Source organism: Acipenser ruthenus, chromosome 49, assembly GCF_902713425.1.
Source record: "Acipenser ruthenus chromosome 49, fAciRut3.2 maternal haplotype, whole genome shotgun sequence".
NCBI lineage: Eukaryota > Metazoa > Chordata > Actinopteri > Acipenseriformes > Acipenseridae > Acipenser > Acipenser ruthenus.
Genome location: NC_081237.1, coordinates 7,818,158 through 7,840,941, shown reverse-complemented (window position 1 = coordinate 7,840,941; position 22,784 = coordinate 7,818,158). Strand labels below are relative to the sequence as shown.

General features: G+C 42.0%; 1 protein-coding gene across 2 annotated transcripts; it reads right to left on the bottom strand.

The window, feature by feature from the left end:
- Nucleotides 1-804: 804 nt before the first annotated feature.
- Nucleotides 805-11,247, bottom strand: LOC117401220 (thromboxane A2 receptor). 2 transcript variants are annotated; one of them, XM_034001754.3, is made up of 4 exons: nt 10,831-11,247; nt 6,640-6,707; nt 3,963-4,841; nt 805-2,233 (listed from the first exon to the last, which is right to left on the bottom strand). In XM_034001754.3, the coding sequence occupies exons 3-4, from the start codon at nt 4,761-4,763 to the stop codon at nt 1,973-1,975; spliced, it is 1,062 nt and encodes a 353-aa protein (XP_033857645.3). In that variant the 5' UTR covers nt 4,764-4,841; nt 6,640-6,707; nt 10,831-11,247; the 3' UTR covers nt 805-1,972. The 2 variants fall into 2 exon arrangements, with proteins under 2 accessions (XP_033857645.3, XP_033857644.3); XM_034001753.3 differs by lacking the exon at nt 6,640-6,707.
- Nucleotides 11,248-22,784: the final 11,537 nt, after the last annotated feature.

The window sequence follows — 22,784 nt, the reverse complement described above, 5'->3', positions numbered from 1 at the left end:
CTGTGTGTTATGAAACGCCCAGGGCCCAAATGTTTGCGTCCGATACAAAAGGCAGAGGCAAATCACCCCAACCAGACTTCAGATTTCCATCTAAACGTGTGATATGAAGAAGAAGCCAGAGATGTTCTCTTTGGACAGCTCTGTTGTGTGATCAAAGGCAGATACTCGCATGTACTCCCAGATGAGACTTCAGAGCCTTGGTTCATAACGGAGCAGTGACACTGCTCTACTGGGTCCAGTAAAGGGACCAACCAAATGGTACCTCTTAAAGTTTAATACTTCAAGCATTTTGCCTTGACGTTACCTGTTTTAGCAATGCAGACTGCTTTAAGTTTTCTGGTGTGTTTTTTTCTAACTGCAATGTGACGATGAGTCACATGATGATGCATCTAAGTTTTCACAGGGTTGGTAGTTTACTGTGAGTTGGTCTTATTAACGAGGTAATTGAGCAGAGGTTTGATACGTTTACGACTGCAGGGGGTGGCCTTAATACTGAAGATAATAGAAGTAAATCATGTTTAAAAAATGACTTAAAGTGAGCCACTGTTTGAACGTAAAGACGGTCATTATTTATCTTCCAAATGCTGCACTTTTCTAATTCAGTTTTCATGAATTAGTTGTTTTATTTCAAGTAACGCCGAACAATGACTAAAAGTAAAACAATCTTGATCAAAAGTTTTAGACGCTGATTTTAATTGGTTCACTGTTTCTTCAGCTGTTTGTACTGACCACATTAATAGAAACCACTAGATCTTTTGCAGATGAGCTACTGAAAGAGCCATGTAACTGAATCCAGGACACGCATTTTATTCATACAAACTGGGTTTATTTGTAAAAAAAAAATGTTTTTTTTAATAATAACAAATTATACCAGCAATTTGTTTTCTTTATATGTCGTGTGTTTAAGTATATATGGCAGGGGTCCCCAACCCAGGTCCTGGAGAGCCCCAATCCTGCAGGTTTGCTAGCTGTCTTTACAGTAACTGAGAGCTCGGTTGAAATGTAAACCAGAAGACCCTGTAGCTCTCCAGGACCAGGGTTTGAGACTCATGATATATGGGATCAACCTACACAGAAATGCCATTTGTTTCTTAATACATATCAACACTGTCTTTGTATACAAGGAATACGAAACAACATCAAATCAGAAACAGATGTCCATCTAGAAGAAAAAGCCAGGACACCGTGTCTCCACAAAGAGTATTTACAACACAAGGCAGCAATAAGGACGCATGTCGATTTTTCTTGTTCTTCATTTGAAAAATGGATCTCGCAGGTTTTTACGATTGTGGTTATGTGGCTGCTCTTGACATTCACTGGTGAACTGCAGTGTCGCTTTTATTTCACAAAAAAAACAAAACAAAACAATAGCCTAACCCTTTACCGCTGTACATCAGGGAATTTCACATCTTTGATTGATACAATCATTATGTATCCAAACTCACATACGGTGGAGGTAATTTCCTATCCACTAATCCAATTGCCTGCAATACTTTAAACTAACTATCACAAGTGGTTTCCCCCACATGTTGTTCAGCATTCCCCTCCAGAGTTACTGCAGTTAACTAAAGAATTTCTGCTGCCCAGACCCAGTTCTGTAACCCATACTACACCAGCACAGTGGTGCTCCCGTCCCTAATTGCAGGGTTTAACGAGTATGAATTCCAATTAACTTTACCACACACGGAGGGATCTTTCTTTAAGGCAGACAGACAGGCTTCATATGTAATCAGCTAAAGCCTTTGTTACTTATGCATTTACGGCATGTTCCTTCACAGTATCATTTCAATAGGTTCTGGGCGCTTGTACTGATGCACAGAGGTTATTGTTCATTTGATGGAACGTATTCACAGAAGCAGAAAAGCGTTACACTTTGATGATGCCAGGGGCTTCAGCTGGACGGTTTTCTCGGCCCGTTTTGGTAAGATCACCGTCACGCTTGTCCATAGTGCTTTGTTTGAGACCTGCTCCCTCAGGGACGCATGGACTCCACGCGTGTCAGCTTTCTCCGCAGCGACGTGGTCATCATGGGGTACATGCTCATGATGGAGGCCCGGGTCCTTCCCAGATCGGGGTACACCCTCCTCAGGACAGCCCTCCGAAACAGGATGTACACCCAGGGGTCGAGGATCTGGTTCCAGGTGACGAGCCGGATGTAGATCAGAAGGTTCACCTGCATTGTCTTGTTGGAAACCGTCGACTTGTTCGACGCTGCTGTTTGGGCAACGAAGATCTGCAGGGAAGTAGAGAGCAACGGTGGAGGTTACTGAACTGGAAAACTTAATTTCATCGGGCTTGTTTAAAAACATTGTGGGCTCGGCTGACTTTCTCCAGTGCAACATTTTTAACCTTAACCTTTGGTGTATATTTGAAGTGGGATGCTCCATTCCTAGTTGTGTAAACTGAACTGCACTTTGAACAATCGGTAATCAAACTGCTCCTTGCTTTTCAGTTTTCTACAGTTATAATTGGTTTATCCCTTACAGAACAGCTGCAGTTAGTTTGTAGAAACCGGGAAAACCCCGGGAGTGTGGGTGCAAGTTTAGCAACAAATGAGATTTCCTGAGAGCGGAGGATGCCTGCAGTTGTCAGAATTGCAGTATACCTTGTAGGAGTTTAATGAAGGTCTACCAAGGTATTAAGCATTGCATCTCAGCATAGGCAAGCATGGTAAAGAACAAAGAGAACATGATAAGGCTTTGTACAAAGCATGATAGAAGTATTGTCTGCAAGAGCACCTCGATTCTGGCCACGGAACCCCCTGCCATTGGTCTTCACTCTATGCCAATTGTACTGAAATGTGTGGTGGTTTCATTATGTGGGCAAATGCCTAATAGGGTTAAGCTGAGACTACCAAAGCTCATTTCACTGGAAGGCATAGAGGATAAGCCTGCTCTCACCCCCCCCCCGGTACAGTGCTCATTTATTAAACAGCTGGTTATAAAACCCAGAACCTTCTGTCTAGCAGGCAGACTGAGGCTCCTATATGGGAAGCATTTTACAGTTAGAAGTCCCTGCAGCACAGTATAGTAAAGTATGCTCTGGGAATGAGTGTGGTTGTTTTAGTTCTGAAGGATATCTAGCAACAGAGCAGGACATAATGCTGTTTTCCTGTTCCTCCTGTTCTGTCCAGCTAGCAGATAAACTCCAGCCCCAGTGTTATCAGCATGGCTCAGGCACAGGAATGATGTGGACGGAGGACCTTATATGATCAGGAAGGAAATATAAACAGCTGACACAGTCTTGTGCACCAAGGCTTTGATGGTTATATTCAGAAACAAAACTCAGCCAACTTTCTCAATGCATTCGGTAATTCAAATGCATTTTTACACAATCATACGATAGGGCATGGTGTATGTTATGAAACTGTATATCCTAGTGGTTTCCGAGCACTAAAATACACCATTTATATCCTACTGCCCGATCCTGCAGTTCTGTCTTTAGCTGTCTAAGCTAAATCCTTGTTGCGTGGTGGTTGTTTGTGAGGTGTTCTGAAGGACACACATTCCACTCATTTGACTTGTGAACTTTTTTAACCTGCTCCCCCACTGCTACACAAGTTCAAGCACTTCAGCTGAACAGGATGTTTAGATGAATATTTACTACAACAACAAAATTGTTTACAGAGATATTTTGGCTGGATATTTTGCTGTCATAACTGAATCTAAACTCTGAGCACAGGAATAAATAAATATCCTTAATTATTTGTGTACGCCCTTCTAAGTTCGTTATGCAAATAAATGCAGCTTTCATGCAATTCTGTAATGCAGAACCCCCATCTTCTTAACAGCAATCTGCATGGTGTATCCCTTCGGAATAATTTCAACGCCTTGCATCCTTATTATGTGTGATCAGTGCTGTCCACGGTGGCCCTATACTCTGCTGACTGGTATTGCCATGATGTGCAAGTATCTAAGAACAGCACCTTTTGTATTTAAGAGATCTCATAAGGGGGAACTTACCAATAGTGGACACCAGCAGACTGAAGCGATGACCATAATGCCCAACAGCTGGACCATCATCTCCACCTCGTGGTCCCTCCTGCGCTGCACGGACTCCCGATCGCAGCACACCTTGAAGAGCGTCACCACGCTGACGGTGTTGAGGAGGATGGACACGACGATGGAGAGCAGCCCCACCAGGGAGAAGATCAAGGAGAACACCTGGTCCACAGGCTCTGGTGTGATGCTGAAAAAACACCAGGACTTTGGGTACTGCAGCTTGTAGTGGCCCAAACCCATGATGGGCAAGATCCCGATGAAGCAAGCAAACGCCAGGACCAAAAGCACGGTGCACAAGGCCCGCCGTTTGGACATGTTGGAGGACCTGGAGAAGGGTCTGTTAATCCCCATGAACCGCTCGATGGCCATGGTGGCTCCCAACAGCAATGGACAAAGCCCAAAGAAGACCATGGACAAGCCCATGAAGTTGCAAAGGTGGCAGTTGGGATCCACCTCTTCCCAGATGAATTCATTGTAATGGTAGGTGAGGACAATGGAGCCTGTCACCAGCAGACCGGCAAAATCAGTGACCACCAGGCCGCAGAGGAAGATGAGGAAGGAGGAGCGAGAGCGGCTCTGGGTTCTCCGGTAGGCTCCCAGGAGCACGCAGAAAGCAAAGAAGTTGGAGGTGAGGCCGAGGCCGGAGAAGATGGTGGAGAACAAATGGGAAGTGATGGTATTGTTCAATCTGACTATGGGAGGAAACCTGGTGGAGAAACAGAGGCCTGAAGTAGTGTTGTTTAAAGAGGTATATCCATCCATGACTGAAGAATCCAGGTCTTATTTTTAAAAAGTTGAAAAAAAAAGGGAAATAACACCAAGTCTTTTGCACGGGTTAATCTGAAAAACAAAAACATGAGATTCACATTTATATTTATAATAACACTCCAACAGAAAACTAGAAACATCTTTTAATGAGGTCTGAGAAAACAGAGGCATTAAAGGGTACATAAGGATCTATTTATTTTATTGTGTTACATGTTCCCATACGTTGCTACAACTGTTTACATAAGGTGTGTGCATTTCCCATCACACCACGTATGTGAGCAGGAGGATGATGGGAAATGTAGTTCTGAGGGGTCCATGCAGGTACATGGGAAGCTATCTTGAGGCAGGGAATGCAATTTAAAAGTTTAAAAAAGTGGTAAAAAAAAAACAAAAAAAAAACAATACACACACCTTACGTAAACAGTTGTAGCAACACATGGGAACATGTAATACAATAAAATAAAAGGTACTTATGTACCCTTTAACCTACTAAACAAAGCCTGCCTTGCAAACATGGAATAAACATTGACAGGCCAGGATGCAGGCACTTTAGGGTTAATTACTGTACTTCATGAGAAATCACTGATTAGCAAAAACATTTCCTCTGCCCATAACTTGAATGTTTGTAACACTCTGCAGTTGAACTACACAAACAAAAGCTGCATTAATAAAGCACTACAAAAATAACAGAAATTGGGGGCTATCGTCGTTCATGTGTAATTAGGTTGAAATGAATAACAGGATGCAATATATTTAACTACTCAAAATGCAAACCAAGGGCCTGACTGCCTCATTACTGAACTTGAAACTACACTAAGCTTATCTTGGTTTCTGTGTACAGGTTGCTTTCTCATGCATATAATTCCATACAGTGTGCAGCTGCTTTATTGTACCACACCCAGAGAGAAAATCTCTCCAACTCCCTTTTCTGTGTGTAACGGGCAGTGCTGCGTGATACACGGCCGTTACGGATTCTGTCCCCTGACAGTGTGATGAGGTTACAAGCTCTCAAACCACGAATGCAGACGAGCCCCGGCTCTTTTGCATTGTGGTTAAGACGCTTGCTTGCGGAGCACGGTGGCCACACTTTGTATATTGCTGCGTATTATACCTAAATAATGTGCAATCGACACCATGTGAAAACGTGATGATCACATATTATATAGGCACTGGGATGAAGGTCTAAGTGGCACAAGTCATTTATTTCAAGTTGTTAATAATTGTACTGGGACAAATGCTCAGGAAGAAGATAACATCAATAGGGCATGACTGGTCCACCCAGCCTTGGTTCAGGGTATTTTTTTCTAAACAGGAAACTAGAAACAGAAGGAATCGTTCTGAAATTGTGTTTACTTTCCTGGCATCCTCTTCCCTTGAGAATTCGTAAGGATTCAAACATGAATGAAATCATTCAGGAAATAAATATTGTGAAAAGTTACTGCTCCATAATCACGCTGCGTTTTGTTAAACTAAACACAATGTTTTTTTGTTTTTTTCAACGAATGCTGTTCTATGTCTTGGTGACGAATGCTATTGTAGCCTGGTATATACAACCTGTCACAAAAATGTAGGATTCAAATATCAAATAAAAATATCAAATAAAAAAAATAGGAGGCACTTTTGCACACAGAGAATTGTGAGGGTCTGGAACCAACTCTCCAGTAATGTTGTTGAAGCTGACACCCTGGGATCCTTCAAGAAGCTGCTTGATGAGATTCTGGGATCAATAAGCTACTAACAACCAAACGAGCAAGATGGGCTGAATGGGGCCTACTCTCGTTTGGAAACTTTCTTATGTTCTAATGTTCTTTTGGAAACTTTCTTATGTTCTTATGTTCTTCTTAAATGAGGAGAATTTGAACAGGCTCACATTGAGAAGCGTCTTTGTGCTGTGATAAACTCATTGCTGTCAGCAGCACGAACGTGTGGGGAAGCAGTCTGAAAGGCAAACAGAATGCAAAGTTATATGGTCAAAAGTGTAAAGTATAAATCAAAGGAGGTTATGGTTTGTATAACGCTGCAGTGGTGAGACTGCACTTGGAATAAAGTGTTCAATTGGGGTTACATTGTGTATCGTTGGAGTGAGTCCAGCACAGAGCAACCAGACTCATCCCAGGGCTTAAGGACTGTTCTGAAGATGGGGCTGATGGATTAGGAGGAAAACGACTGAGACAATCTTAAACAGATTTGACGAAATGAACCCCAACCCACACTTGTGACAGAGGACACAGCTGGAAATGATACAAGTGGAGGCTATGAGACTTATTTACACAGAGTGTGGTGAGCTTATTGGTTATTTGTTTTAACCAATATTCAGATCAGAGTCACACAGCTGTGTTCAATAAACACAGAATTGCTTGACAGATGCATTATCTCGTAAAGGAGGGAAGGACTTTTAAACACAGCACTTTTCATACAGCCCAAAGACTAGTACCCTTACATGACACCTTATAATAATGAACAGGTGGAGTCTTATCTACCAGGTGTATGCTGCTGGCAGCTGTCATGCTAAATGTAAAATATCCAACTACTACAAAAAATCAAACAAGTGGTGTCGTGTGTGTTTTCATTGCTGTGGATTTGTTAAACGGATTGACTGTTATCGGATTAACTGTTATACTTTATAGGCTGTTCTTGGCAACCCTCATTATTAGGGTTGGTTCAACGTGTTACGAGAATTAGCTTTTTTTTTTTTAATTTATTGGAAAGATGAGGAGATTCATGTACTGCTGATTTCTAGAAGCCTTTGAATTTATAATGACAGTGTGCTATTCTAATTGAATTATTATTATTATTATTATTATTATTATTAGGAGGTCGCTTCTTATTGTGTGTTGGCACAACGGTCTAATAAATATAAACCAAAGGGCTAGAACTTCCAGCTGCTTTTGTTGCTTTTGTTTTTGTGATCCAATTTTACAGGACTTACCAGCAAAGATATTTTAAAAAACATGTGCTTGCTGTATAAGGTAACATCCTGTAAAACGTGACATGTCTCTATTAACTTTTCTCCTGTCCGATGATACAGACATACTGTACATTTTTCTCAGATTACACACAGTCTATTGCTATGATACAGTTTGTTTATTTTCCCAGACCCTCCAATCTTTTCAAAGCCAAAGAAAACTGCACAATTAACTATTTAGAAATCTATTATATGCTAACAGAAACTAAACATAATAATCTGTATTTTATTGATGCAGTTGAAAATTGCTGTTTTACAACAGTTAATATGATAACCAATTATTGACCATAAATAAACGGTCAATGAATCACTCTGGTGCCCTATCTGGAGCTTAATGTATTATATTACTATGCACTTGCATGCTTTCAGTTGCACTTAAAGGGTACTGTGAATAATCTACAGATTGAGTTGCTTGCTTGTGAATAATGGACGGTCTTGATGTGTTGATTATTGAGGATTTATTACCTCGTTTGCCGATCTCTTTTTTCTATCTGTTATTCATTGTTTTGTTTTTGTGTGTGATCTATTTGGAAATCTGTATTGGAAAACATTATTCTATTTGTATATATTTCTCTTCCATCAGAGTATGTTTAAAAACACAAGGTTTGATTCTCAAAGCGAGTCTGAAATGAAAAAAAAACACCAATTACAATCGCAACAGCTGCTTTCACAGGCCCTGTATATCACTTGTCATCAAGACTGGTGCTAATTGGGAGTCAAGATGTTAGTTAGAAAAAGTACAAAAACAAACACATTAAGAGTACTTCAAAGTCCCGTAAGTTAAATATCTGACATGTTTATTTCTGGTTTGGTAAGATATTGGATGGGTTTTCCTTTCTTAAAAATAGTATTAAAAAGCCAGGTAGTTTTTATCACGCGTGGCGGTCGACATTCATCGCATGAATGCCTTACCCAAACTTCAGAGGGTCAACCACTAGAGTTTGACAGAAGCATGCCAGGAGGGGAGCATCAAAAGGTTGGCTTCCACCTTCAAGGGGCCAGTCTTTGATCCCCACCAGACGGTCACCTCCGTAATCTGAAGCACAAGGCTGTTTCATCTCCTGAGAAAGTCAAATTCCTGAATCTGGTGATGTGTGAGGCTCAATGAAACTTCTAATCTGGTTCGTTTACACTGTTTACTTTCAGTCTACACAGACTTTACAGATTCCAGTCGCCCTGGATAAGGGCGTCTGCTAAGAAATAAATAACAATAATAAATAATAATAATAAACGTTTAAACATTATCAAAAGCTAGGCAAATATAATGTTTAGACAGTAGCTGGACAGTAACTTAATATCCCTTTAAGAACTATTATCTGATACACTAGACATGTACTGTAGCAGTCTAGCTGGCAGAATTGAATTTATACTAATGGATAACAGGATTATTTTTTGGTTTACACATTAAATAAATCAGTACCTTATGAGCACATGGTAAAATAAACCTAATGACTAGGCATTTCCAGTAAATCTTAAAACGCCCCACATGTTTTAACCTGGCGGTCTGTTTTCAATCCGAGAGGAACTGTTTCAAAAGTATTTTAAACCTGTCATGTCAGGGGGCAATAGTTTGTTGGCTATTGACTGCCAGATGTTCCTTTTATAGCGTTACTGTGTAAGCAGGGCGTCTGATTTGAGGTGTTTTACCAAGACTTTTCTACTCCAAAAATGGATGCCTGTTAAGCCATTAGTGTACAGGGGCGCTGGAACTAGGGGTGCTGGTGGCTTTGCATGGCTTCCATCATAAACAGGGGTTACAGTTCTTTTCAATGGCTTTCAGCATCCCCACTATAAAAATTGTTCCAGCGCCTCTGTTAGTGTATTCACAACTGAGAAACGCGTTAACAGTAAGATTGGCTGTTTGATTGAGCAGTTAGGAGTGTAACTGGTAATACAGAAGTTGCAATTACCCTTCCTTAACGCGATTTGTAAATGCATGCTTAGCATTACGCTTTCATTACAGAGCACAAAGCTTAGTATGGCGCCTGGCTAAATTGCAAAGATCGGGTTCAGATAACCTAATTAGGAAGCTGAGGTAAAGACCTCGGGTTCACATTTTGTAATCAGACACTTAATACGGTTTTATGACCTTTTTGTGTGTGTGTGTTTGATGTTTTTGAATACATTCACATGCTTTCATCAATGTTTATTTATTTAATTTTGTTTTCATTTTTTGGTACACTGTAATTCTTATTAAAATAACTTAAATGTCAGTAAATTCTCTCTTTTTTTTAAACTCGGAAATGTGGCGTCGAGCGTTCCTCAGCTATGTTTCGATTTTCAGCCTTTAAATTTCAGCCGCTACATTGCTGAGCAGAGGAATGTGAAATATATTCAATTTATATTCTACTGCGTTCCCTTTGCAGAAGTACATTCAATTGCAAATTCGTTTACAAGAACGTTCTATAAATATTAGTAGTGGAGTGTTTAGCCATTATTACACATCAAAACCAAATGTTTAACCATTATAGCCCATAACCTGTAAAGCATACGCTGCTGTACGTGCCGATGCATGCAACATGGAGCTCCCTCTAATAACACACATACGTGTTAATATAGCTATGTTACATATTTAAGTTTGACATAAAGATACACTATACCGAATAATATGTTGTATACACATTCACATTATATATAGACATACCTGTATTATTATAACAGCTACTCGAGTTGCTTAGCTTAGTTCATTCTGACAATGCCAATGCAATTGTAAAGAATTTGAATTAATTTCAACCAAAGAAAGCTGAATATTATTTCGTGGACTAACGGACTCAAATGCTGACTGTAATAAAATAGACAATGTGCTAGTAAGTTACACATACTGTAAAAGGATACCATAGTCAGCATGCCCCAGCTGTAGCAATACAACCACAAACACTCGCTAAACCCTGGCTGCTTACGCACGGTTAAACTCGTGTTTTATTTCTCGTGTGAGCCTGCTTTGTGTCACCTTGTCACGCACTCAAAGTCCATTTGTGTTCATAAAATACTTTTTACATTAGCAGTAAATAAAACAACAACACGCGTGTTCTAAAGCTGTAGCGCTTTACTTGTGTATATGCTGTCTACTTTATTTTGTAATTTAAGAAAACGTACCTTTTCTTCCTCTTTCTTTCTTTTTTTTCGGAGAGTAAGAGTTGTGCCTTTTTTCAAGCAACAGTGAAAAAGCAGCGCCGAGAAATAGGTTAATGAAGCGACGCTTTTATCTGATTTTGAAGTCCCTTACATTTCAGTTGAGTTTTGCTCTTCCACTATCTCTGGGGTCCACCCCTCTCTCTCTCTCTCTCTCTCTCTCTCTCTCTCTCTCTCTCTCTCTCTCTCTCTCTCTCTCTCTCTCTCAAATTCAAATTCAAATTCAAATTCAAATTCAAATTGGCTTTATTGGCATGACAATAAAAATAATTGTGTTGCCAAAGCACATACATGGCATAACCAACTCAAATATACAGACAAAGAATTTTTCTTAATACTAACAGTATCCCTCCTCCCTCTATATTAATACAGTAAACAGAATCCCTCCCTTCCCCTCTATATCAAACAGTACCCCCTTCCCCCCTCTATATTAAACAGAATCCCCCTCCCTCCCTCTCTCTCTCTCTCTCTCTCTCTCTCTCTCTCTCTCTCTCTCTCTCTCTCTCTCTCTCTCTCTCTCAGGGGTGGGTTGAGTTATAGCTCTACAAAGTGCTTATCCTCGTTCTCCAAAACTCAAGTATGCACGATGGTGGGAGGTCGGAAATAGTAATTGAGGACAATTTTAACGAGCAAAGCGTATTGCCAAAAAGTATGTGTAGGACCCTAACACAATAACTGTCACCACACACAGCAGGAAATCTAGCAGCCCTACTCTCATCTAATAAAAATTGGTAATGCAAATACAGTACAAAGAGTGTGACACATTATTAGGCAGTTCAAGTAAAACGATATTTCAAAATATCCTTTTTAAAAGTACATAACCTGTTCTCCGGTTTGATCGGTTTACACACGCACGCACACACACACACACACACACACACACACACACATAGACAGACAGACAGATGGGTGGATATGCTAGTTACACAGCTAACCCCACTAAAGATATAAATAACACAACATGGACTCAACATCTAATAAGAAATGCAATGCCTTTCAGACAAGCGACCAGCGGTGCCACAACTCTGTGATGTCAGATTAACTCTGCGTGAAGCGCTTTATTTGGCGTTCTTTTGTTACGCTGAGTTTAATTTATAGCATTTGGATAAGAAGTGAGGTATGCAGCGCCAGCGAGGCCTCTTTTAAATCAAAACTTTGACAACACACTAATCGCACTTAACAAAACTGTATTTAATAGCGTTTTTCTATTTATGAGTAGAAGAAATAAGATGCAAAAAAAAAACAAAAAAAAAAACGCTATTAAATACAGTTTTGTTAAGTGCGATTAGCGGGTTGTCAAAGTTTTGATTCGGCTCCAGCACTGGTCTCGTATTAACACTCCCGCTTATTTTTCTTTCAAGTCATTGTATTTATCTTGCTCTTAATTGTATTATTACTTGTACTGTGATTCTTGAAATGTATTTTTGTTTACGACTGTAAGTCGCCCTGGACAAGGGCGTCTGCTAAGAAAGAAAGAAAGAAAGAAAGCTGTCAAAGCTTTGAAGTTTACCAGGATTGGACGTTGAAAAGCATGTCCGATGCTGCTTTATAACCAAGCTCAATTGTAAATTGTGCATGAAAAATATTTACGATGGAAGTTGTTTCACCTTTAATAATGGCACTGCCTTGTAAAGGTACTGCAGAAATGAACGCCTCTATTACCACATTATTATTGATTACGTGGCTTTTTATTTTTCTCCTTCTGCCATTTTTTGTTTTTATGTGCGCGCCATCTTTAAACATAACCGTCTTGTAATATTTGTTCATCTCATAACGCTAAGCAACCTTCTGAAAACTGAAGTTGGATGCCCTAAAATTGATGCAAAGCAGCAAAATTGCACAAAGGGGCCGACGTGCAGGGTGCGAGACACATGGGATACATGTGGTTGAGGCCACATTGTATGGCCGGCTGTTGGAGGGCAATGGACCCCCCGTGAATAACCAAGGGGGAATTGGGGGGAAAGGGGGCGTGGCTATTGGGGGAGGTGGAGTGACGTCATTGCATTATGACGGCGGGGGCAAGTGGGGGAGTTAGGGGAGGTTGGCGTTCCCTTCTTCCCAAAGTAAACTTCTAAACATTTATTTATGCAAATCTAACGTAGCCTGTGGACGTTCTATTACAGGTGAAACAAGCTGAAATATTTACTATGGTAGTTGCAAAAGCCTTTCATTAAACTAACAACAAATGTTTACTTTTGAGTACCCCCGTTAATGTGCACTCAGAAACACAAATGAGGATATAAGGATAACATTTCCTAAAGTAGTACTTTATTAGATGCAAGGGAGGAATTACAACAATCATGTCAAATTAATTTTGAATCACGGAAAGAATGGCAAGCAGACAGGAAGGCCCTCCGGCTATAGACGGCACTCAACCCATATTAAATAATGCTCATATTAAAACGTTTATAAAGACGTAGTCAGTGAGAGACATTTACCGCTGAGTGGAATGACAGAATGGGTCATATGTCAAATATTTGGAGCAGTGCTTCTCACTGGGGTGGGGGTGGGAGGCAACCAGGGATTTTGTCCCGGGCATTCCGAGGGGTCCGGACTGGCCGATATTTGTTTTTACAGCTGAGATAAACATTTTAAAAAATAAAACGTATGCCAGCATTCCTACCGAGCGCAAAGCTATTGCACTTATTTATCCCTCGCAAAGGGGTTGGACTAGAAGTCAAAGTTGAAGAGAACAAATAAAAGTTTTTCAGTATTTTTTCAGTTTGGTACAGAACTGTCCCCCTTTTCAACTCTTTTGAGTGTCTTTACTGTTTTTTTTAGCGTGCGTGCGTGTCGTCTTTGTAGGTGGGTGGATGAAAGGATAAGGCTTTTTTTTTTTTTTTTTTTAACCTTCCCACTAATTCCAAATAATTGACTACTTGGCACGAGCATAATTGTGATCCTGCATGTCTTACTCTAATTAAAAGCATCCTCACTGCGCTAATATTAAAAAGGGTGTTTTTTTTTTTTTAGAAAGCAATGGCCACAAGCCAGGGATTTAAAAAAAAAACAAAAAAAAAAAACATGACCTACTATAAACTGGTATTCTACATGTAACTGTAGCCTGTATACAGTATATTACTGTATCTGCGTGGCCATGTATGTGCATGCAGTAGGGCTGCACATTCCAGGAGACCGAGATTCTAAGTTTAGATTCTTTATTCCACAGCTGTGCAAAATCCAAACCTGCCAGCTCCAGTCCCCCTGGTGAAATTTTAAATGCTTTATTAACACATTATAGATTAAGAGAATAATTTACACAGTTCTCCCAAATATTGAATTCCTTACCTGTTGCAACACAATGTTTTTTTTATTGTTTTCACTGGGTGCCTATGCAATACTGATATGCTGTAGGAAAACACTTACACATTATATTACTATATGGAAAGGAGCTACAAGGCTCTTATAATTGACTCTCTAAATATTTAATGTTACAGCTGGAGATTAAGAGACTGGCTCAGCCGATATGACAACTCTGTGAATATTTCATGCTTCCAGGAAAAGCAAATCTGCCAAGCACAGGGTAAACAGATTGAGTTGAGAGGTAAATAACCCATTCTGCTTATTCCTGGGCTCTAAATATTTGATGCCCATGCTGTATACGTATCCTGTTAGAATGACTCCTAGAATTTGAATGTTAATAGAGTATTGGTAATCATCTGGACTAGTCAGTCATTCCATTTATTGTGAATTTTAGTAAACAAATAATGTAACCATATATATATATATATATTAACCATGGTCTCTTCCTTCTCTGCTGATACCGCTAGTACGCTGTTACTCTCTACCGTGGTATTTCAGTATATTGGGGAGTGGGAGTCCAGCGAGGGGAGGCCTGCACTGAGACGCTGTTCCAATAGATCCAAACCTAACGGGGCTCTAGAAGAAGCTATCTACTAGTCAGGTCTGTACCCTCCACCCTACTGCTCCCACTGTGCCTTTTGTCCTGCTATGACTGTCTCTCACATCCCTGTTCTGTCCTCCCGTCCTCGTCCTCTGCCCTCCCTCCGCTACTGCTCCTCCAACCCCTCTAACCTCATTTCTCTGCCTCTCCCCCCCTCCCGCACACTCTCTGGTGCACTCTGGAACTGTCACTCTTCTGCTAACAAAGCTGATTTCATCTCTGCCTTTGCCTCCCACCTCTCGCTCGATTTCCTTGCTCTCACTGAAACCTGGCTGTCCCCTGATAACACTGTTACTCCTGCTGCCCTGTCCTCTCTCTACGTCCTGTCCCATACCCCGCGTCTCACTGGACGGGGAGGTGGGACGGGTCTTCTCCTCTCTCCCTCCTTACTCTTTTCTGTCCCCTCCGATCTCATCTCACTCTCTGTCAGTACCTTTGAATTTCATGCAGTCCAACTAACCTTTCCCTGTCAACTCCTGCTCATTGTTCTGTACCGCCCCCCTGGGCCTCTCACTCACTTTCTGGATGAACTCGACTATCTACTCTCCTCCCTCCCCTCCCAGTCTACCCCGACTGTCCTGTTGGGTGACTTCAACATCCATCTCTCCAACCCCAGCCACTCTGCTGGATTCCTCCCTCTCCTGCACTCCTTCGACTTCTGTCTCTCTCCGTCCCCTCCTACCCACAAAGCTGGCCGTCAACTGGACCTCACCTTCTCCAGGGCCTGCTGCCCCTCCACCCTCTCTGTCACCCCCCTGGACCTCTCTGATCACTATTTCATCTCTTTTTCTCTGTCTCTCCCCCCTCTCCCTGCTCCTCCTACCCCCACTGTCACCTCTCGCCGTAACCTCCGCTCTCTCTCCCCCTCTGTCCTTGCCTCCACTGCTCTCTCTCACCTCCCTCCTATCGACTCCTTCTCACAACTCTCCGTAGACTCTGCTACCTCCACCCTCTTCTCCTCACTCACCTCCTCCCTCGACTCCCTCTGTCCCCTCACCTCCCGTCCTGCTCGCCCCTCCCCTCCCCATCCCTGGCTCTCCTCTGCGCTCCACTCGGCAAGAATCACACTGCGATCTGCTGAAAAGAAATGGAAGAGAACCAAACTCCCTGCTGCCCTAGACCTTTACCGCACTCTCCTCTCCTCCTTCTCCTCTACTCTCTCCTCTGCTAAATGTGCTTATTTCCAATCTGTAATCCAAGCCTCCACTAACAACCCACGTAAACTATTCTCTACCTTCTCCTCCCTCCTAAACCCTCCCCCCTCCTCCTCCCTCCTCTATCTCCCCTGATGACTTTGCCTCCTTCTTCTCTTCTAAAATTTCAGATATCCGCAAACTCTTTAACACCTCTCCCTCCCCCGCACCCCCTCCCGCTCCAACTCCTACACCCACTGCAACCCCTACTAACTCACCCTCCTTCTCCACCTTCTTGCCCCTCTCAGACTCTGACCTCTCCTCCCTGCTCCAGGGTCACAAACCCACCACGTGTGCCTTGGACCCCCTCCCCACTCACCTCTTTCAAGCTGCTGCTCCTGCTCTACTCCCCTTCATCTCCTCCCTCCTCAACACCTCTCTACTTTCTGGTATCTTCCCCTCTGCCTTCAAAAAAGCCTCGATCACTCCCCTCCTCAAAAAACCTACCCTCGACCCCACCTCCCTCCAGAGCTACCGTCCTGTCTCCCTCCTACCCTTCCTCTCCAAAACCCTCGAGCGGACTGTACACCGCCAGCTCTCTGCTTTCCTGTCCAACCACTCTCTGCTTGACCCTCTCCAATCTGGCTTCCGCTCTGCTCACTCTACTGAAACCGCCCTCCTGTCTGTCACCAACTCACTTAAATGTGCCCGAGCTGCCTCTCTCTCCTCTGTCCTAATTCTCCTCGACCTCTCTGCTGCCTTTGACACTGTTGATCACTCTACTCTACTATCATCTCTTGCTGACCTGGGGATCTCTGGCACTGCTCTGGCCTGGTTCTCCTCCTACCTCTCCAACCGCACTTACCAGGTAACCTGGCGTGGAGCAACCTCCACACCTCACCCTCTCTTAACTGGAGTCCCCCAAGGGTCAGTCTTGGGTCCTCTCCTGTTCTCTCTCTACACCCGCTCCCTGGGCCCCCTCATCGCATCCTATGGTTTCTCATACCATTTCTATGCTGATGATGCTCAGATTTTCCTCTCCTTCCCCACCTCTGACTCCACCATCTCCTCCCGTATCTCTACCTGTCTGTCTGCTATTTCCTCCTGGATGCACTCGCATCACCTCAAACTCAACCTCTCTAAATCTGACCTCCTTTTCTTTCCCTCCTCTGATCTCTCCATCTCTGTTCCTCTGGAATCTACCACACTCTCTCCCTCTTCCTCAGCTAAGAACCTTGGAGTCACCCTGGACCCCTGCCTCTCTTATTCCCAGCACATCTCCACTCTGGCACGCACTTGCCGGTTCTTCCTGAGCAACATCCGAAGAATCCGACCCTTCCTCACCAACTATGCTACCCAGCTCCTGGTCCAGGCCCTGGTACTCTCCCGCCTAGACTACTGCAACTCCCTCCTGGCTGGCCTCCCTGCGTCCGCCACCCGTCCGCTCCAGCTCATCCAGAACTCTGCTGCCCGCCTGGTGTTCTCTCAGCCTCGCTTCGCCCACGCTACTCCATTACTCCGCTCGCTCCACTGGCTCCCGAAGAGCACCTGTAGAACTCCTCTGTTTGTATCCTGGGACACTATCACCCTTCATGTTAATGTGCTTTTTTTTGCTCTTATCAGCCCTTATTTTACTGCATTTAATCCTGTACTTCAGAATACTGTAATCTGCCAAGTTTTTAACCTGTAGTACTTTGTATTTAATCACATCCTGATGTAACTATCACTATTTAATCATATCCTGATGTAACTATCACTATTACCTGCTGTATTATTGAATTGTGGTTTGTCAAACTTGTACTTTACTTGAACAAAAGTTATTGTATTTCTTGCTCTTATTGTATTACTTGTATTGTAACGCTTGAAATGTTTTTGCTTACGATTGTAAGTCGCCCTGGATAAGGGCGTCTGCTAAGAAATAAATAATAATAATAATAATAATATTACTGATGTATTTCTTACGTCTTCGAAGAGCAGAGCATTGTGGGTAATATGGACGCTCTGATTTACCAGCTGTATTTCAGAGCACTATTGACAGATATACCAAACGAACACACATAATAAGAGCACACTAATTAGGATAACGGAGGTATTTCAGAGCTGGACCATGTTGCTTTTTAAGTTGTCGGGGTTGTCCATTTTAAAGGTATTTGCACATACCGACGTGGTTAGAGAAAAAGACTTGATACCAGGAGGTTCAAATCCCAGCTCAGCCGCTGACTCGCTGTGTGGGACCCTGAGCAAGTCTCTTAACCTCTCTGTGATCCATCCTTCGGGTGAGAACCCGTTTTAGTTCTGAGAAATGTTCCTGTCGCTGGCGTATTCATTTCTGAAAATCAAAATCCATTTACAGGATGACATGTGTCCCAGCAGCTGGAACACAAGCTGTTCTTTTATGCTCATCATCTGGTTTTCATAGTCACACTGAATGGTTTATTTCACACAGCAAGTGCTATACAAAAACCAAAGACCATATTTATCATTTGACAAGCAGGTTGGATTGAAGTACATGTAATGGATCACATTGTCCATATTAGGTGTTTTAGGTGCAGCTCCCTCATTATTTTCTGTAGAGCAGCGGTTCTGGTATATCAGTGTGCAAACAAACACAGCTTTGATTATGGTAGCAGGATTAGGGTACACAGGCCATTACAACAGCAATAGGATTGTAACAGGGTGTTCTGTTCTGTTACTGTGTGGGTATCCGCTGAGAGACACAGAGGATCATTTCCATCCCTGTTTTATACAAAAATAGCTAATAAATAAATAAATAAATAATAATAAACAAATAATAAGTGGTACGTGCTGATCTGGGATAGAGCCTCGCAGGTTTTCTGGCCAGCACCCTCGCCATACTCCTTGTGGTTGAGCAGCATATTTTTATTAGGGTGCTATTGGAACATTAAATTATATTTCTAGTAATGAGGCATAATGCGAAGCAGTTGGTGTTTTGTCATGCATGGCTCAAGGTTGCCAGAAACCCCTATGAACAAGGCACAGTAGATGGAAGTGCACACTAGCTTTAAGGTTTGTATTATATTTTTCCTTGCAGGTGAGGATTACAAAATGAGTCACAGAGTCACCGCTTTCCCTGTAAAGTTATTGCCAATGATGTTTGACTTGCTCTAATGTGCCATACTTGCTTAAGAACAACTTACGGGAAAGAAATATGAGTTATCTTATTTAGGAGAGCAGAAAACAAACAGCGACTTGAATAGACCTGTTTATTTCTTGGACTTAATCCCAAACCAGTATGACCGTCTGAAAACCAGCAAACCAGCAGCTCCACGCCAGTGCTACTGTCCTAAAAGGATTGCAGGATTGTGCGTCTGAACAAAGAAGCAAAACAAAATGAAGTGCAGATGGAATCACTTGGAGGCGCTCTTACTGTAAGTTTTCAGGAATGCAGTATGTGTGTGGTGGCAAAGTGGATGATTATGTGCAGGTGCAGGAGTGATGCAGTGCGTAATTAAGGCAGAGGGTTGTAATCCAGTTGGAAAGTGTTTTTAATTATAATCCTGGTCTGGTAACCAAACAATAACTCCAGGCAATTCACAACAATGTGTAATGCACTGGAATAAATAAATGGGTTACAGTCCCAATTAATAAACACACGTATCTTTCTCACAATAAACAAACACGGTCACCAGTCCTGGGTGCGTGATACGAGTTTATGCCTGACAAAAGTGCTGTTCCGGGTTTTGTGCTGGCCCTTGGCGACAGCTCCGGACCGTGTTAGCCGTCTAATAATAACAAACAAGACAATTATAGTCAAACAAACAAAACACTCAGGTTTTATCACTGGGTCTCTCACGGGTCCTTTCAGGTTCAAATCACAAACCAAAGCGAAGGAGCAGATTGCGTCTCTCCGTCCCCTTTTATGCCGTCACACATGACCCCTTGGTAAACGAGTGCAACCGCCCCTCCAATCCGCGACTGCCATCTCGTTTCCCTTCCGGGTCGATGAGTTAATGCACAGGAGTTCCGCCTCCTTTCTAGCTGGACGACTTCCCTTGAACCCTGGGAAAGAATTGTCAGGCCAGCCCGTCCAAGGTACTCTGTTGTCACTGCTTAGCACCCTCACAGGTTGGGAGGGAGATTTACTATCAAGAATAATTGTATTTCTGTCACAGTGTCTACAAGCATTACCGCGCCAAACTGTGGTCCTGTCTTACCACAGATCTATAAACAGACAGCCTTAAGAGAAAGTCTCTCTCTCTCTCTCTCTCTCTCTCTCTCTGGAGAAATGTATTCCCCAGATATTAATGTTTCTCATTAAATGTATTTAGGTTTCTTTTAACATCTCTATGTTTAGCGCTATTGAGTATTTTAAAGTAATGGACACCTTTGGGGAAAGTACAGTACACAGGTTTAACTAAGTACATCTTATTCTGGATTAGCATGGTTTACTCCAGAGATCCAGTATCATAAACTGCGATGCACTTTGGGTATTTTGACAGTCCAAAGTGTATAGTAGTTTATGATACTGCATCTGTGGAGCAAACCATGCTAATCCAGAATTAGTTTCTAATCTGCTTTAATTGCTGAACCTCACAATACTGCAGGAGACTGTGGGATACTGGTGGTGTATCATTGACGGAATGGATTCAACAAAGTGTGTGATGGAAGAATACAGTCAACATGTACCGCTTTTATTGCAGTGTGAAAATGAACATGATTATGAGGCACTGTGCCTTATAATAGGAAACTGAAGCTTGGATTTGTCAGGCTGATTATGACAAAGAGATATGTTTTTCCCAGGATACACATATCATAAAGAAATAGTTTTGGAAAAAAAAGTTATCTGTAATAGTCATTATCATATGGAGCAATATTTTCCTGTGTGAAAAAAAATGTGGGTGTCATTCCCAACTGGGATGAAACTATTTATCGGATTTGGTTCAGATAGGACCAAAATAAATTATTCAAGTTTAACACAATGGTAGACGTGAAATATGAACTTATAAACTAAACAGCTGATCGACGAAGAGAAGGATCAAGACGTCTTGAAAGCTTGTGATTAGTTTTTGTTTCATCTATCAAACTAAACAGCATCTGCATCTGCTTAGCAAGGTGAGAAATGCTAGATTTCTCAACACAATGATTTGTTGTCTTACTGGGAGGGATTCAGGATGTCAAATTAAGTTTGTTGTGCTCTTCAAACTAGATTTATTGTGACCTCTGCACATAACACTTTCTTACAGGTTCTGCCAAATGGCTTTTTTTTTCTTTGTCTTTGCCAAGCAGTTCATTTCAAAGGGTTCCAGAATAAATTCACTTGCCATGAAGCTTGAACCCTTTGATGTCGCTTACAGCATGGTTGCAGTTAAGTATGTATAGAAACTCAGAGGCTCTGGAACACTGTAGCTAGTTCAGAAATGTAGTAGAAGCTACGATCTGAGCTTGTGTTCCATGTGAAGGTCAATGCCCTGCCTGTTAAAATCTTGAGCCAGGTGTAGATGTTTTCAGCTGTGACCTCTACTACGAGCAAAGCATGAAGGAATAGCTTTTGCAATGTAGCATTTTCATTTTCCAGGACAGTACATCTTGCTGGGAAAGTCACAAACATGTCAAAGCATTGGGAGAACGGGCACTCGGTCTGCTCAAGAGGACACCTGCTGGGCTGTAAAGAGGCAATTGGCTTGATGGAGGGATCGGAGGTCACCCACTGTCCTTCAGTCCTCCTGAGCAGATGTTGGGGATTGCTGTGGCGAGACAACGTGAATGGGCATTTTAAATTGTGGAGAAAAACACGCGTAAAATAATTGGGCACAGGCATACATAAAAAAAAAAAGTTTAGTAACCTTTTGCTCTGGTGTAGAGTTTTTTTCCATTTCCTGCTTTTTTTTTAAAGGAAAGATTAAAACTGATAGTGAAGAATAACAAGCACATATAAAAGCCTTGCAACCTTCTTTAATCAAGCTTACAACAACGATGTCCTTCTAAGGACACAATTCCTTTGCAAAGCACCTGGAGCAAAAACAGCAAACAGTTTCTCGTAAGAAACCCTCATTACAGATAGTCCAAGTATTAAAACGACCCAAGCCCTGGCAAACAAACCCAACTTTCTTGCCAGCAGCATTATACTGCAGTCAGGGCACATAGGTGCAATTTTGCTATGAAGCAATGCATTCATAAAATAAGATATAATGCTAGCTTTAATGAGCTTCAGCTCCAGTTCAATACAATCTGCACAGTTTTCCTACAGAAAAGGGTATACAAAACAACGTTATGAACCGATATGCATACACTGGCGATCCGTTGCAGCTACCAGGGTTATTGCTGTTGAAGTCAATTGTGTGCACTGTAATGTTCTGTTCATTATTACCATGCTTCTATAAAATTGACAGCGAATACAGTATTAAAAAAAACTGTAAAACAATTCATAACCGCTGTAATAACTGCAGCACCGGGGGGGAGGGAAGGAGACTGATACACACTATACAGCTTGCTCTGCGTGCTGCCAGTCCTGGCTACAGCTTTGTCCGTTCCAGCTTTCCTTTACCGGCTATATGCACCACGGAAGTCATGCCAACACAGCTGAATGGACTATAGCTTCTGTTGCCTTGTTACATGTTTATTTATAATTAATTAATGTAAACTGTACATCTTTTCGATCGTTGAGGATTACTAAACTTTTAGCAAGTGTTCTAAGGAAAACAAACTAAAAAAAACAAAAAAAAAACAACGTAGGGGTACATATCAATCATAGATGAACAGATCTTTTTTTTTTTTAAATCTGACAATGTTGCACTGAACAGTTTTCCCGATGCTGTAGTAAAGCAGCCTTATGTCACACATATTAACCCCGCAATTGTTGTCAGTTGGAATTTTTTGTCATTTTTATTATCGGACTGACTAGAACCAGTAGAAATTCAGAA